This window comes from Gossypium arboreum, chromosome 10 (assembly GCF_025698485.1).
Source record: "Gossypium arboreum isolate Shixiya-1 chromosome 10, ASM2569848v2, whole genome shotgun sequence".
NCBI classification, from domain to species: domain Eukaryota; kingdom Viridiplantae; phylum Streptophyta; class Magnoliopsida; order Malvales; family Malvaceae; genus Gossypium; species Gossypium arboreum.
In genome coordinates, this window is record NC_069079.1 from 123,649,200 (window position 1) to 123,666,856 (window position 17,657).

General features: G+C 29.0%; 3 protein-coding genes across 3 annotated transcripts; 2 read left to right on the plus strand and 1 right to left on the minus strand.

Annotated features, from left to right (window-relative positions):
- The first annotated feature begins 4,807 nt into the window (after window positions 1-4,807).
- On the plus strand, window positions 4,808-8,545 carry LOC108480861 (caffeoylshikimate esterase-like). Its single transcript, XM_017783986.2, has 8 exons — window positions 4,808-4,924; window positions 5,013-5,045; window positions 5,142-5,268; window positions 5,358-5,504; window positions 5,594-5,724; window positions 7,397-7,534; window positions 7,781-7,879; window positions 8,117-8,545. The coding sequence occupies exons 1-8, from the start codon at window positions 4,922-4,924 to the stop codon at window positions 8,396-8,398; spliced, it is 960 nt and encodes a 319-aa protein (XP_017639475.1). The 5' UTR covers window positions 4,808-4,921; the 3' UTR covers window positions 8,399-8,545.
- Window positions 8,546-11,995: 3,450 nt separating this feature from the next.
- Window positions 11,996-15,903, plus strand: LOC108481727 (caffeoylshikimate esterase-like). Its single transcript, XM_017784817.2, has 8 exons — window positions 11,996-12,046; window positions 12,157-12,189; window positions 12,268-12,394; window positions 12,485-12,631; window positions 13,174-13,304; window positions 13,977-14,117; window positions 14,954-15,052; window positions 15,295-15,903. The coding sequence occupies exons 1-8, from the start codon at window positions 12,038-12,040 to the stop codon at window positions 15,580-15,582; spliced, it is 975 nt and encodes a 324-aa protein (XP_017640306.1). The 5' UTR covers window positions 11,996-12,037; the 3' UTR covers window positions 15,583-15,903.
- LOC108480484 (prefoldin subunit 2) lies at window positions 15,837-17,192 on the minus strand. The gene is made up of 2 exons (XM_017783502.2): window positions 17,041-17,192; window positions 15,837-16,404 (listed from the first exon to the last, which is right to left on the minus strand). The coding sequence occupies exon 2, from the start codon at window positions 16,395-16,397 to the stop codon at window positions 15,957-15,959; it is 441 nt and encodes a 146-aa protein (XP_017638991.1). The 5' UTR covers window positions 16,398-16,404; window positions 17,041-17,192; the 3' UTR covers window positions 15,837-15,956.
- Between the last annotated feature and the right edge of the window lie 465 nt (window positions 17,193-17,657).

A 17,657-nucleotide genomic window follows, 5' to 3' on the forward strand; every position in this document is an offset into this window, starting at 1 on the left:
TGGTATAAAGTACTATACATTGCAGATATTTAGGTACTTCACCTATCATATTACATTAAATTTTTATATCAGAAAAGGAACTACTTGAAAAAAAAAGTCAAAATTTGCTATCATACTCTATACTTTTCTTAAGTTATAAATTTAGTATCTGTATTTTAATTTAGCCATTTTCAGTTTTTGTATTTTTAAAATTTAAAAATTTTAGTTTTAATCAAATGGTAATTATTATTAAATTCATTAAATTTTATTATTTTTAAAACTTGATTATCAAATATATTATCGCACGTGTAATAATATACCAGTTTGTTATTTTCACATATTACTTACAAATTAACGATTGTCGTTTACATTATGGCTAAAATTTTAAATTTTAAAAAATATAGCCATTAAAAATGATCCAATTGATGAATGTGGACTAAATCATTTACGCATAATACATGATTGACATAATTTAACCAAGCATGGTTAACTGTTACCATTTAGTCAGAACTAAAATTTCGAAATTCAAAAAGTACAAGGACTAAAAGTTATTAAATTAAAGTATAGATGCTAAATCTAAAACTTACACAAAAAAACAGGGCCTAATAGCAAAATTTTTAAGAAAAAAAAAAAGGTTTTGTTTTTTCTTGAGCACTAATCCACTAAGTCAAAAGGTGACACCATCGTTGATGGAATAATTTTTCTATTAGCCATCTTCGTATTATAATGACTGTCCTAATTATTTTACTTTTAGTATAAACAACAACGGTCCTACTAATATTCTTTTAGCCTTTAAAAATGCACCGACCATGAATTTTTATTATTTGATCCCTCTAATTTTTCTACTATTATAGCCATTATTATATCAATACCGTTATCTAGTATTTTTATTGAGCTCGTGTCAAGAGAGTCTTAGTTTAGTTGTGAATTTATGAAACATCGTTTATTTTTATAAAGCAACAAATATAAATTTAAGGATATTTTTGTCCTTTTATATGAAAAATTGCAAGGATACATTCACGTGATTACATACAATTTAGAAAAATAAACGTATATGATAAAATTTGAACCCAATACCTCAAAATTTACTTTACCTCAACTTTATCAATTCAACAAAAGTCATTTTTGATTTTTATATCAATTTTTATATACTTATTTCATAATTCTTTTTCACCTAGATGGTGTGTATTGTAAATTTAGTTATAATTAAGGTAGGTAAAAGTACCATGAAGGCCCATATACTAAGAGTAAGATTGCATATTATCCCTCTACTCAAGAAATAGGTAAATTAGTCTCGGTATGTAAGATAAAATAACAAATTGATCTTTTGTATTTAAAATTTCATCAATTTGTACTGTTAAAATCTAGCGTGACTGACAGAATAATCAGGCAATGACATATGGGATGCCACGTGTACCTCATGCTTATTAGAGCTGATCATGGGTCGGGCCGAGCCATGATTGGACCGGGCTAAGGTAAAAATTTAGGTCCGTTTCCTAGGTCTGACTTGACCTGAAAAGTGGGTCTAAAATTTTGCCCAAGCCTGGCCAAGATAAAAGAAATACTAAAACCCAAACCCGACCCACCCGTGTTAAATTTTTTATATAAAAATAAGATTTAAAAATATAATACATCAAATACACTAAAAACATTAAAATAAATATTTCCCAATAAATTAAAAATAAATTTTAAAAATTATACTTAAATAACACTAAGATGGGTATAACTTAACAAGCAAATGCCTCTAAAATAGTAGGAAAATTAACAATAAAACTAGAGTTATACAATATCCAAATAATAACAACAAAATAATAGCAATATAATAGCGAAATGACAACAAAACAGTGACAAAATAGTGGAAAAATAACTTTTTTTTTCAAATTCGGGATGGGTCAGGACCACAGAAACTTACCCGATGCCTGACCCGTTTAAAAAATGAGCCTTATTTTTTTCCAAACCCATTTTCTGAACCTATATTTTTGTCCAAATCCTCTCACTTTTTAAATAGGCCTTCGAGCTCAGGCAAGTGGCCCAACCCATAATCAAGTCTAATGTTGATGTATAGAAATCAATTTTTAACAGTAAAATAGAAAAGAATTTTTAACAGAAAATTAATTTACTTTTTAATCTGACGTACATAGATTAATTTATTTATTTTTTGAATAAAAAGAATAAATTACAATTTAACTATTAATACTATACTTTTACCAATTAAGTGTTAAAACCGAGTATGAAAGAGCTAGGCAAAAAGAACCCCATAAATGAAATGAGCAAATTGTGAGGAAATAGTTAGCCGCCCATTGAAGACTTCTGTTAAGAGTGAAAGTGATTTAAGTGAGTGTGGTCAAAGCTGCCGTCGACTGCCATTCTCATTTGAACACTGTTTCTCCCCCCGCAAATGGCCACACTATTTGCAATCAAATTGCAAAAAACAGTAAACAAATGGATCGGTTTCAACTTTCTATTGATGATTTCTTTTGGTCTTTATGGCAACCCAATGCAAATTGGCATTCTTTTGACTGTTATTCCACATCTTTTAGTGTGAATCTAATGAAAACCCTGCTGCTTCCCCTTTCCGGAGACATAATAAGTGAGTGGGGAATAGTTTTAAATTATCCATACAAATTCAAAGGTATACTCATGTTTGAAAGAATTTGAAAAAAAATATTAAGCCTGAAAGATAAATTAATAAAAATAGACTTATTTAAAATATGGTTTCAATTTAGACATTTTTTTTCGATTTTATGATATGTTTTTATATACTTGATATCATAAAAATCAAAACTCGTGCCAAGGTTTATTTATATATATAAAAAACATGTTTAGTTAATAAATTGTTTCTATTTAAAATTCTAATAAAAGAAATATATATGTGATTACTAAATATTAATAATATAATAAATAATTTTAAAAGACTTAAATGTAAAATTAGACCTTAAACTTTCATTTTTTTTCATTTAGGTACTTAAAACTTTTTTTTTTGAGCGAGTCAAAAAGTAGTATATAAATTATCAATTTCGTCCCATTTTACCTAAAAGCCTAAAAGCATAAAATTGGCTAATAAAAAAACATGACATGTGGCACATTCTTATTGAACAGCATGCATGATTTTAGTAAAATGAGACGAAATTGATAATTTTGATATACTTCAAAGAAAATCAACATGGGTAAAGCTTAAATAGGTTAATTAACTATTTACACAAAATAGATGACCTTAGCCAAAATTTTAAGTCTGTATTTCGACTTGAACTGAACTTGGACAACAAATTTGCAATTAATGACCTAAAACCAAAGCAAATCTGATCTAACCAAGCCTAACCCATAAATGCCGACTCAAAAATTACTCTGATGGAGCAGTTAAGGTAGATTCAGGAGAGGCCACGGCGGGGGGAATATTGAGAGACCATCATGGCGAATGGATTGTTGGATTTAACAGGAGGTTGAGTCTTTGTTCTGTATTCAATGCTGAGCTTTCGGTATTCTAAATGGTTTGATTGTAATACATAACAGGAGCTGGGACAAAGTGTCAATTCGGATGGATATTCAGTGGGTTTGAGTTATGATGTTTAATTGAATTAGTTCAATACAATTAATTTTAGCATCTAACTACTCAAATATTCAAATATTAATATTTGCAATTTTGTTTAATCAAATGGAAACTTTTTATTAATGAAAGGGAAGTTTACAAGCAAAACGGGTGGAAATCCTTTTCAGTATCCTTTTACAAGCAAAAACGATACCATTTTGGGGGATTGGGTACGTAATGCCCTAAACTTTGTACCAAAAGAACTTGGGGGGTTGGGTTTGGGAATTTTCCCACTTATGGAATCAATTGGCAAATGAAATGAAATAATAAAGGTAAAAACATCACTCTAGTTCCACTCAATTTTGATATTAAGAAAATTAGTCCCTTTCAGAAAAAACCAGAGCAATTTAAATTCTTGTCAATTTCGAAAGTAAGCAGCTAAAGACTATTCATCATGAAACTTAGCTTCTTCTTTTTTGTCAATTGTACATAATTTTGATCGATATTTCAAAATATTTATAAATAGGTAGAATGTGTAAAATTTAAAAGTTAAATTTATTATTATACCAATCAAAATCATGTAAAATTGACAAAAATTAATATTTAATTAATTTTCCATAGATGCTAACTTTCAAATTAACATGGATTGAATTACTCCGATATATTTAAGAAGGACCAATTTACTCAAACACCAAAATTGAGAGATACAAAAGAAAACTTTTACTAATAATAAAATAAAATAAAGACATCATATGTATAGAATTTTGTTGCTTAATTTTCTATTTTACATTATGCTTACCGATTCGTCTTCTACTATTTAATTCAGATACATCATTCCTTTATTTAAATTTAAGTAATAAAATAATATTTAAAGAAACCAATTCTTTTCAAAGAAGATATGCTTAGACTTTGGATGATTATCTTTGATTTTTCTTCGTAACAGTAATAATTTTTAAAATCATACGATTTATAGGTATTGGTTATTTTTTCTTTTTGACACAATGCTTAGAACTATTTATAGTCTCATCCCGAACTTATAAATAGAAAGATAACGTATTTTAGTGCACTTGGACCTATGTCTTCTTACATTGACAACAATACTTATACAAATCAAGTTAAAATTTAATCGACTTGCATTGTAATTTGTAGTCAAACTATATATAAAAAAACATTATCCACATATTAAAAGGGACAATTAATTTTAATGGGATGAAAGTAAATCATCTTAAAAGGACTAAAGAGAAATTTTATCTTTTCTGGGGGCCCTGCCTCACCCTCCCCTTGCGCGGACCTGATGTGTATATATATTTAGAACTTTTATCACAAAATCGTGGCAATCTCAAACCCATTAAACTTGAACTTTTGGTCAAATTATTTTCCAAAACCCTCTTCTCCTGCGCACAGTAAACAAAATCCATGGTTTGTTCTAATCTTCTTCTTCTTAATCTCTTCTTTTATTACATGTTTTTTTTTCTGATTATATTATGTATGTCTGGTTTTTTTACAGGATCTTGAAAACGGAACTGTTCGATACGAAGATGTTAGTCGTTAATGGAGTTCTTCACATAATATAAACACCAGTTTCTGTAATCTGTTAAACTGAACTGTGTTCTGTTTTCCCTTTTTTTTTTTCCAGGAATATATAACGAATTCTCGAGGATTAAAGCTATTTACATGCAGATGGTTACCAGTAAACGAAGAACCCAAAGCTTTAATCTTTCTCTGCCATGGTTATGCCATGGAATGCAGTATCACCATGAACAGTAAGTACATACATACATACATACATGCATACATGCATATAGATTATATATAAATAAGGAAACATGATGATATATGGTATAAAATCCAGGTACTGCAATCCGATTGGTGAAAGCAGGGTATGCAGTTTATGGCATAGATTATGAAGGCCATGGCAAGTCTTCAGGGTTGCAGGGCTATATCTCAAGTTTCAGTCATGTTGTTGATGATTGTTCCGATTATTTCACTGATATTTGTGGTAATTATGAAATTTCAATTTCTCTTTATATAAATACATTATATATATTAAAGTTATTTACTTTGTTTTTTTTAATGAAAAAATTGCAGAGAAAAAGGAGAATAAAAAGAAGATGAGGTTTTTGTTGGGGGAATCAATGGGAGGAGCAGTGTTGTTGCTTGTTCATAGGAAGAAGCCTGAATATTGGGATGGGGCTGTCTTGGTTGCCCCTATGTGCAAGGTAAATTTTATTTTCTTTATTTTTAATTTTTTAAAAATATGAATATAATATGTCGATTTATATTTATATTTTATATTTTTATAAAGAGATAAAATTATGAAATTATTTTAATTAAAATTTAAACACAAATCTTATTATATTTAAAGCTAGAGTGGGTAACATCTTTAAATAAAAAATGGTTATTTTCTGTCCTTGCTTTTCTTTTTCCAAAAAAGAAAAGACCTTTTCTTCAGTTTTATTATTATTATTTAACTTCCTTTATTGTGGGAACCACGATGAACAAAAAAAAAATAAGTTTTCCAAAATAAAAAGGAATAACGTGTGTTGAGTGTTTTCCTCTTTTTTGGAATAGTAGTATCTGAGTATTTATATAATATAAGTATTGTTTGTTAACATGATATGTTAGTTAAATAGATTTCATGCATATAAACACGTATTTTACTCAGACTTAACACATGTTTATAAAATTTTATGCACGTGTAACATCATATATGAGCAAGCCCGACTTACAAGTTAATCTTGCAAGCTTATTACAATCTGTCTTAAATCCATTCAGATTATGGGTCGGTATTGATAATTACCCTATCAACGTGGGAACCACATTTGATAGCTATAATAATAATATACCTTAATGATGTGAACTTTTGGTTTGTAATTTTGTTAAATAAAAGTTAAATAATTTAATTAGGATATTTTTATAAAAATACTTTTTTTAAAGAAAAAGTAAAAAAGAACGTTGACCCATAATTTGGCAGTAAAAGACGGAAATTAGTTATAAGAACATTATTGCTCTTTGGTTGTTTATGATATTAAATTTGTCTGAAAGTCAATTTAAACCGAAAAAAAGAGTTTTTTAACTTTGAAAATGTCAATTTTCCATTCTTAAGTTGTCTTAATTTGAAAGATTACAATTTTTGGTCAAATCTACTATTAATCTCTATACTTTATGAAAATTATAGATTTAATTTTTATATTTTAATTTGATATTTTTATTCCTGTATTGGTTTTTATTTTGTGATAAACAAATATATTAGAGTTTTCTTTTGACATTTATAAAATACGATAACTAAAAATATTAAATTAAATATAGGGACTAAATTGAATTTGAACATGTGTAATTTGTAATAAAAAATTATTAATGTCCTTTAATCAACGTGAAAGGGCTTTTATTTTGTCATATACTAGAGTGTGCGTTTGACTTTTAGAATAAGTCCATTCAAAAAATGTCACAGCTTACCTCATATAAAAGGACAAATATAGCAAAAAAAGTATATTAATTTAATAGTAGTTTTAAATTTTAAAAGTTTACATTTGAGTCCCATGTAAATCATGTGTAAATTCTTTCAAAATTTTATTTAGATCCAAATATATTTCAATACAAATGAATTTTTTTAATTTTCTCTCTCTTTTTTAAAAATTTTAGTTTTTTAATAAGAACTACAAAACAAGTAATATTTTTAATTAAAATTTATTCTTAAACTAAAAAATTATCGTACCCAAATTTGATCTGATCTTAGTCCCACCTTTGAATAAACTGCTTTGAACAGCTGTTATGGTTGAATAAATTATCCCTTTTTTACTTTGATCAAGTTGTAAGTTTCTTTTTATAATTTAGATCAGATCAAGGAATATTAAAAATAATTATTTTATATTAATTAATTAATATGTATAGATTGCAGATGAAATGAAGCCACATCCATTGGTGATAAGTGTATTGCAAAAGGTCAACAAGTTTATTCCAACGTGGAGAATAGTTCCAGGTCAAGATGTCATTGATGCTGCTTTTAGACAGCCTGAAATAAGAGCTCAGGTACCTGTCTTTCTTTTTTATCTTCTCCTATAGTGGCGGGTCCATCACTGTTTACTGAAAGCTCGAGTGCATTAATAACTTGGAATGCTACCATTTGGGTTATTATGGTTCACCTTCTTAAGCATTTTACGAAATACTCACTTTATGAAACCATAGCTTGTTTATCTACTCGAGCTTATAGTAAAGTCATTCTGTGAATCCATGTGAACTGGAAAGACAAAACCCTGAATTAAAATGGAATTACAGGTTAGAGCAAATCCGTATTGCTACAAAGGACGGCTTCGTTTGAACACAGCCAATGAACTTCTAAACACCAGCCTGGAAATTGAACAAAGACTCCATGAGGTTTGTTAATTTTTTCCTTATTTTACCCCAATTCTTTTTGGGTTAATTTCACTAAATGTCCCCAAACTATCTCTCAGATTTTAAATTGGTTCCTTAAAATATCAATATTGTATCAATTAAGTCATTCTGTTAACTTAATCATCAATTTAGAGGTTGAGTATATTTACAATGTTTGTACTTATCAATGACAATTTGGATATAAGTTTGAACGTGTCTTGTCTCATTAACTTCGAACAGGTTTCATTACCATTTCTAGTTCTACATGGAGGGGAAGATAAAGTAACAGACAAAGCAGTGAGCCAGCAATTGTACAATGATGCAGCAAGTTCGGACAAGAGTTTCAAGTTGTATCCTGGGATGTGGCATGGCCTGTTGTATGGTGAATTACCGGAAAACATCGAGATTGTGTTTGCAGATATTATTAGTTGGCTGAACCAGAGGAGTGAGTTCGGGAACTCGAGGTTGGAGAGAGAATTGAAACTTCAAGATGATGAGATTTTGATCTTGAAACACAAGTGAACTTATTATAATTAAATGTTATAGTGAAAATTTGTACCTGAAAAAGAAAATTGTGTAATATTAAAGTATTATATAATATATTATGAAGTGTGTCTCGTATTTTTTGGTCAAATCAAATTAAAGTAGAGACAATATTACGATGAAGAATCATTTGACATCATGACAACAAAATAATATTCGAAATAAAGACAAAACAGAGATGATATCGTGATGAGAAACTTGGGATGTCACGACGAAACGGGAATTTCCTAACTTAAAACAACTCCATATTAAACTTTTAGCAGGGTTATTTTTTTACTGTGTCACCCTAGAACACATAGAACAATCACCGTATAAGCTCCGATGAGCACTCAAGAACCACAACATTTGACTCCATTAAGTCACCAAAATCTAATTAATCCAAAGTGTCATCATCAAATCCATATCCCTTAGACGATGAAGTATTTATTGTGTGCAAGTTACATGCACGTTATTTTTTTCCTGATATTTCAATAAAATATTTTATATTATTTTATATTAAAATTTATTTTTATAAATACATATAATAAAATTGTGCATCACACATGTATAAAAATTAGTTAATTTATTATTTTAAATATTTTAAAGATATTAAACTAAATTTTATCATTTAAAAGGGACAAAATGCAGTTTTATCATTATATCAATTTAGGAGTTAAATGTTATTTCTTTTGTCTTGCTTAGCGGCAGTGTCAACCTCCGGGCTGGCTATCGCCCACTTTTTTTCTCTTCTATCAACCCTTTCTTTCTTTCTTCTTCTCATTCACTACACACGTCTTCTCTCTTTTCAGTTTGCAGATCTATTTTGTGGGTATCTTTGTTGTCTGCATAAGTTGTGATGAACAAATGACGGTACTTGTTGTTCGCTAAAATTCCACCAGTCACCAGTAGTTTTTCTTGGAAAGTGGGTGGCTCTTCGTCAACTTTTTAATTTGTTTCTGGTTTGAGAGTATTTCAGAATAATAAATAATTTTCGTGTCGATTTAGACCCGTGTTATCTTAAGTTTTATATGTTTTTTTGTTTGTTTTTCCATTGTTTAATAAGTCTTCAGTTTTAGAAGTTTTTGTTTGCTCTTATAGCACGTTTTTTAGTCTTGATTATACATGTAATTTTAGCTTTACAAGTGATTTTAGGGATGATTTTGTTGTCGTCCTCTCTAGTTTGGTGAATGCTCGATTCTTTTGTCGATTTTTGCTTGTTGCTTTGGACCATCCAAAGCTGATTTCATTATAGTATTAAGTGCTTGCAATCACTCCAGATATGTCGTGCTTGAGTTGTAACAAAGTCAATTGTCAACATGTCATAATGTTCTATTGATGCTAAGGCTAAAGCCTTTGTTGTGTTAATGAAGCTTGTCCTTTACCATTTACAACGAGTATTTGCTATTTGCTTCTCTCTGAAATATATTATTCCATTCATTGAATGAATTAATGAATTTACTTTTTTTAAAAATATGTATATTTATCACATTAACAATTTGGGTTTTAACATGTTGAAAAAAGAATAAAGTCCTAAAAAAATTATATAGTAAATATTTTCGTATTTCATTTAATGTACAACCCGACAACTAAAATGATAGATTTGATTGAAATGATATTAATATTTTTAAAGATATGATTAAAAAGATTTGAAGTTTGGGGCTAATTAAGAATCTGCGCTATAGATGGAGGACATCTAATGCAATTAATTTTTTATCGAAATCTAATGGGTCTTTTTTCCGTCTACTTTGAACAAGTTTCATTACCATTTCTAGTGTTATATGGAGGGGATGATACATTGACATACAAAGCAGGTAGCCAACAACTGTACCATGTTGCATCAAGTTCAGACAAGACACTCAAGTTGTATCTTGGGATGTGTAATTTTTTTTTAAAATTATTTTTAATTATTAATCCGATAAAGCATTATAATGATTGTATTAATTAACGACTTGTAACTTCTTTATGATGGGTAGGGATCTGGGACTACATTTTGTAGAGATATTGAAGGAGATTCCCTGACAGTGATTAAGAAAGTGAAGAACATAAACAGGGACAAATCAATAATAGGCTCTTACATTCGAGACATTCAAGAACTAAGTAAGGTTCTCATTAAGAGCAACTTCCAACATGTAAAAAGATCAGCAAATGAAGAGGCACACAGCTTGGCATCAAATGGGCTAAAAATGGGAGAAGATGCTAAGTTACCTCAATCATAGAACAGCTGGACCAGGAGTTTTAGAAGCTGAGATTGATAGAGGATGGTGATAAAGGCTATCGATGCAATCAAGAGGAAAATAGCTGAAGCATCAGACTGATGAGTTTTCAAGATGCAAGATCTGCAAAGAAAATGATAGCAAGATCTGAAAGATTTTTTTGTAACTGGCTATCGAATGAAACTGCTGGTACAGGGAGATGACAGGGCGACAATTTAGTGGAGACCAGCTGTTTGATTATGACTGGATTAGGTTTTAGTTTCCTTTTTTTTAAATTTTGTCTTTTGTTTTTTGATTTCGGGCCTTTTCATTTTTCTTCATGTGTGGGCCATATTTTTTAAACGGTTTCAAAGAAACTGAGTTTATTTATTTCTTAGGCTTAGGGTGAGTTTAGGTACGCGGTGCGTTTACCTGCGGTTAGTGTAAAAATAGCGGTGGCAGTGAGATTAGATATTATAGCGATATTATAGCGTGAGATAAAAAGTAAGCTAAACGCACCGCACCGCCGCCCCAAACTCACCCTTATTTTAGATAGGCGATTGGGTGCAATGTGGTGCAGTGCGTTTAGCTTACTTTTTATCTCACGCTACAGTATCGCTACAGTATCTAATCTAACCGCCAACGCTGTTTTTACACTAACCGCAGTTAAACGTACCGCCCATCCAAACTCACCCTTAGTTAATAAATTCCAGTCGATTTTTTAAAAAAAAAACTCAATTTTTGATAGACAAAACAAATATGTAATCTTGATGGTATATAGAAATACAAGTGACCTATTAGTAAGTGGTTGGGTACAATGATAATGCATATTACACTCTTCCTAAGAGGAGGATATAGGTTCGAATCTTGAAAACAACATTATTAAAAAAGATAATCATAAACCCCAAACATGATCGTAAAACACCATAATATAAAATAACAATAAAAACAAGTCACCTAATAAGTAACAATACGCAATTTTCATCATCTTCTTTTAACACTTTCTTTTAAATACTATAAAATTATGTAAAATTATGTAGTTGATCACCTAAACTTAAATATTACTTTTATAAAGATTAACAATCTTTTTCACCTTCTTTCATGATATAATGGTTAATTAATTTAGATCACATATATATAGGCAGAGTTAAGTTTACAAAATTGAACCCTTAAATTTTTTACACTTTATTTTGTCAAAATTATGTAAATTTAATGTTCAGATTTTAACATTAAGATTCAATTCGACTTTAAATCGAAAATATCGTTTTATGATTGAACTTTAATTGAATTAGAATTTTTTATCACCACATATTTTATCCAATTTTTTGTAATTTTAACAATTTTTAGCCTGAATTTTGGGGTTTTTCCTTGTTATATTATCTTATTTTTCATATATTTTGAAAAAAATATTTTACCCTCTCAAAATATAAACTTTTTCATTGTCTTCATGGCATTGGTATGTTTGATTTTTTCTTTTCTTTTTTGTTCTTAATTTCTTAATTTTTCATACAGATTTTGTCCCTTTTTTTTAAATAAAATGATATTTTCCATCAATTTTTTTGACAGGAGCATCCACCAGAAAATGTTAAATATGATGAGGTGAATTTTGCAAATAAACCATTTTTTTCTTTTAAATTGGGATTTTATGGCTAAATTTTCATATAATTTTTTTTACAGGAATTTATTACAAATTCTCAAGGATCAAAGCTTTTCACATGTAAATGGATCCCAATAAAAGATGAACCCAAAGCTTTGATCTTCATTTTCCATGGTTATGCCATGGAATGTAGCATCACCATGAGCAGTAAGTGTTTCAATTTTTTAATATAAAAATATGCAAAATTAAAGTCTAAAATGAGATATTTATTAAATTATTGGGGATGAAATTAATTAGGTACTGCAATTAGGCTTGTTAAAGAAGGATATGCAGTATATGGCATGGATTATCAAGGCCATGGAAAATCATCTGGATTGGATGGCTATGTTGAGAACTTTGATGATATTGTCAATGATTGCAATGACCATTTTTCCAAAATTTGTGGTGAGTTTGCCTAAATTACGAAATATAGGTAAATTAGTTTTTGTATGTTAAATAAAATAGTAAGTTGATTTTTTTTTTGTTAAAAATAAGTGTAGCTAATGAAATAATCACATGTACCTCACACTGATGTACATAAACCAATTTTTAACAGTAAAAATGGGTAAAACTTTTAAAAGGACCAATTTACTTTTTAATTTAACATACAGAAATTAATTTACCCATTTATGAGTAGAGGGGGTAAAATGCAATTTAACTCATAATATAAGAATCTCCATGATACTTTTACTCAATGATCAACTTGGAATTTTCCTTTTTTCTACGTCCAATGTATGCTTAGGGACGAAATCAGAAAATTATTTTAATTAGATTAAAGTTTAAATTTAATTTTTGATACCATAAAAATTAATTTTATCATAATAATAATTTATTATTTCAAAATTTTTAAATCAGGGAGTAAAATGAAATTTTAAAATTATTATTTATTATTTTATTATTTATAAATAATAAATAATTATTAATATTTATAAATGTGATTTAATCAGAGAAGGAAGAGAATAAAAGGAAGAAGAGGTATTTGCTAGGAGAGTCCATGGGAGGAGCCGTCATTCTTCTTCTACATAGAAAGAAGCCCGAGTATTGGGACGGTGCTGTTTTGGTAGCCCCAATGTGTAAGGTATGTGTAACGCTGTGTTCAGTTCGGGTCGATCAGATTTTTCAAACAGATTTGCATTGATTCTCAATTTTTCATATTAATTTTAGATTTTTAAATTTTTATAATAAAAATAAATTTTTATTTTATGGCTTGAGACATTATAAGGTAAAGTTTCAAAAAATTTAATAAATATTTCTTTAAAAAAATTAAATATTCAAGTAAGGAAAAAAATTATCAATAACTCTTATTTAAAAATGGTTTTATATATAGAATTTTAAGTTAATTTCACTGTTCTAAATTTGAATTATTTATTTTTATAACATAAAATAAAATTAATTATAAATTAAAAAATATAGATTCGGTTCATGTAAGCACATTTTTTAACTTGTGAATTAAAACCATTCGAACACCATGATTTGAATCAGTTTTAATTTCTAAACTTTTGTTTAATACTAAATATGTATATTTGATGAAAAATATACATGTAACTGTTTTATATAATCTTTTTCTCGTAATTTGATGACATATAAATTAGAAAAGAAAATGTTCATGAAATATTGGAATATCTTGTTAGTGTTGCTGAAATTTATATATTTAATAAAATTAGTTTTTGTGAAGTGATACATATTAATTTATATCCCATTTTTGTTTAGTGTTTAATTTAATTAAATTAATTAATAATAATTTAATCAGATTGCAGATGATATGAAGCCACCAGCAGCAGTTACAACGCTACTTCAAGGGTTGAGCTGGGTAATCCCAACTTGGAAATCATTCAATATAACCAAAGACATTATTGAAATTGGCTTCAAAGAACCTCGTGTTAGAGAAGAGGTAATTATATATTTGAATAATCTCATTAAAGGTAAGGTTTTGATTATATCTGTTCTTAATAATATAATGTCTAAAATTAGAGGTAAAATCAGAAAATCTTTTAAGGGGTCGAAATTAAATTTTAATTTTTAATAGTCTATATTTTTATAATTTTTAAAAGGATTAAATCAATTCTTTTTATCATTTTTAAGAGGGCCAAAGTGCTATTTTATTTTTACTAATTTAAAATTTTAAAATTTCTTAAAAGCCTAAATGGACAATTTTTCATTTTAAGGGGGCCGAGACCCCTACCAGCCCCCTAGATATGCCACTACCTAGAACTACTCATAGTCCCTTCTCAACCCATAAATATGAGGATAATTATAATTTAGTGTAATTTCTAAATTTGGGTATATCTATTGTAGTTAATGAATTGTACTAAATTGAGTGTAATTTGATCATTCTCATTTACACTATATAACCATTTTAATTAATTGATCCTACTAATTAAACGTAATTTGAACACTTTTATTAGACTTTCTAATTCTTAAATATCATTATAATCTATCAGCGAAATAATTATAATTTTTTACGAGATGAATCTCAACCTTAAAATATTAAATCTTAAAAAATTTTAAAAAATTAAGTGTTTAATGTTTAGTTAAGTAATTAAGATTTCAGATGTAAGATTTAGAATTTACATTTCATCAAGAAAACTGGTACATATTTTATTATACTAAGATTTTTAAAACATTAAATTAATTTTTATTTTTATTAATATTAAACTAAGTTGTCACCATTTTAATTATTTTTAATTAATATAATTTAAGATAAATACATATTGATTTTGTAAACAGATTAGGAAGAACGAATACTGCTACAAAGGACCACCACGAATGAGAACAGCCTGTGAGCTTTTGAGGGTTAGCTATGATATTGAGCAAAGGTTAAATGAGGTTTGTACTACTAGTAATTATATTTATTTTATAAATTCAATTTAAATAAATATTAATTTTTTAAATAAAAGACCCAATTCAATCATTAATATGATTGCATGAGTGTATTGATGATAAATTAAATTTAACATTCATTCAAGTATAGGGACTAACGGCATAATTTAACCATAAGTAAATTGTCAAAAGATATAAACTATAAGGGTGGTCTTTGACTAATTCTTTGTTTATTGTAATATGATTAGGTTACACTTCCATTTATAGTTCTCCATGGAGAAGATGATAAAGTGACAGACCAACAAGTTAGCATAGAACTATTCAAGGTAGCTTCAAGCACAGACAAGACCATCAAGCTCTACCCCGGAATGTGGCATGCTTTGCTCTGCGGCGAGCCCTTGGAAAACACCGAAATCGTGTTTGCCGACATTATCAGATGGTTAGAAGAACGAACTAAACTCGGAAATCCGAGGGCAGAGACGTTAAACAAGGTTCAAGCTGATAATTTGCCATTGAACAGGAACAACAAACTCTAGTAGAAACTATTGAAAACTCGAAACTCCAAAAACCGAAAATCTGACTTAGTAGTTAGTACACAATTGTTTACTCGAAAGTGCAATGTTCAAATCATTCATCATTTTTTTCTTAAACATATAATTTCATGGTCTTAGTTCTTGTGTTTACCTATTTGCAAAGAAATCCAATCCACAAGGCAAAAAATCGAAACACAGTCACACATTTCGATAGAATTTGTTAGAAAATATAAACCCCAATCGAACAAAACATACGATTCTCTAAAACCTGATAAAATCTTAGCAATAACTGAACAAAGTTCTACAATGGTATGATTTAGGGTTTATAAAAAGCAAGTTCGAGCATATAAGGAAGGAAATAGGAAGGAATATACCTATTACTGACTCGAACTTGCAGGGCCGACAAGGACTCCTTGAGCGGAGCCTTCCTTCTTGTTGCTTTCATCTTTCGAGTCATTATCGGACTTTTTGATCCTAATTTTGTATTTTGTCTCGAAATCAGCAATTTCCTTCTTTTTCTTCTCCAGGGTCTCGTTAAGACGAGCAATTACTTCCTCAAGCCCTTCTTTGTTTCGTTGCACGGCAGGGAGAACCTCTTTGATGGTTCTCTCAACCAGGACACCTCCAATCATCCGGTAGCACCGCCTCGACTGGTCAAGTGGCTGAATGGCATTTATAACTAGCGAATGCTCGCTCACTTCCATCTCCAACTCAGTGATCTTAGAATAAATTTGATTTAGTTCGGATCTCATAGCTCCGTACATATTCGCAACCACTTGTTCGTTCACAGGTTCCTTACCCTCGGATTTGCTGGCCATCTTTTCTCTGCAAACAAAGGGAATAATGACAGAAAATAGAGCAATAGGCAATATCTTAAGAGAGACACAAAATCACGGATTCGAGAAAGCAAATTAAATCTATTAAACATTGCAGGTAAGCAAAGCCCTCACATGGCAACATCAAAACCCAGAGTAGGATTACTCGAACAACCACCATAATCAAACTCATAGCAATCTTCAAAAACATAGACCCTTAAAAACTTCATCCAGATGAGCTAAAACAATAGAACATCTATTTCAAGATGAAATTCAAATGAAAGCTAATTTTCTGAGCGACCTTACTCAGGGAAAAAAAGGTGCAATGCAATTCAAGAACTTGTACACAATAATTCTTATAGAATAAATAAGATCAATTAACATTAACAAGCAAACAAAACAAAACAAAACAAAACCCTAAAATATATCTGCCAAAAATATCAATTAAAAAAAAAGGAAGAACATGATCAAACAGATATAGAAAATGCAAAAATAAACTAAACACTTGCAAATCATTACCACTGAAAAGTTCTACTAGTTACTAAACATCAAAGTTAACGATCAATTTCTAGAACTAGAGATTCAATAAAGACCCATTGAAGAAATTGGAAAAAAAAAACGAAAGGGAAATTAGAAGAAAGCAAACCTGGGTCTGGTTATTGGTTTGGTGGAAGAGAAATGGACAGCAAAAAGGTGTGTAAATGGTTGGTTTTCCCGATTCGACTGAGATTGAGATACGATTTGTGTTAAGTGAAAGTCGGCTGCCGAGAAAAAGTTCGGTTCTTGGAGGAGAGAAAATAAATTGGGCCGGGTTAAATTTGACCTTTTTGAGGCCCATGGTATTTTACAAGTGGATCGGATAGCGCCGATAATATTTGAATAAATTTAAAATAAATTTTAAAATATTCTAATTGAATCCTCAAAGTATTAATTTAATCAAACGGTAGTTTTAAATTACGGGTGAGAGAAAAAAAAATGAGAATATGTAAACGGATTCCAACCGAGATGTTTGGATGATTTTTCATGGTTAGGTTTAATACTTCATTTGATATTCGAGTTTGATATATATTTTTAGTGTGGTATTTATATTTAGTAAAAGTTATACATTTTGATGTCTTAAACTATTAATGTTAATTTTTGATATTTAATTCAGATTTTAGAGTTAATTTGATGAAAAGCCATAGTTAATTAATAATATAAGCAATTAACTTTTATCAAATTCACCATAAAAAATATAAATCTAACAATTTTGCAACTATCTTT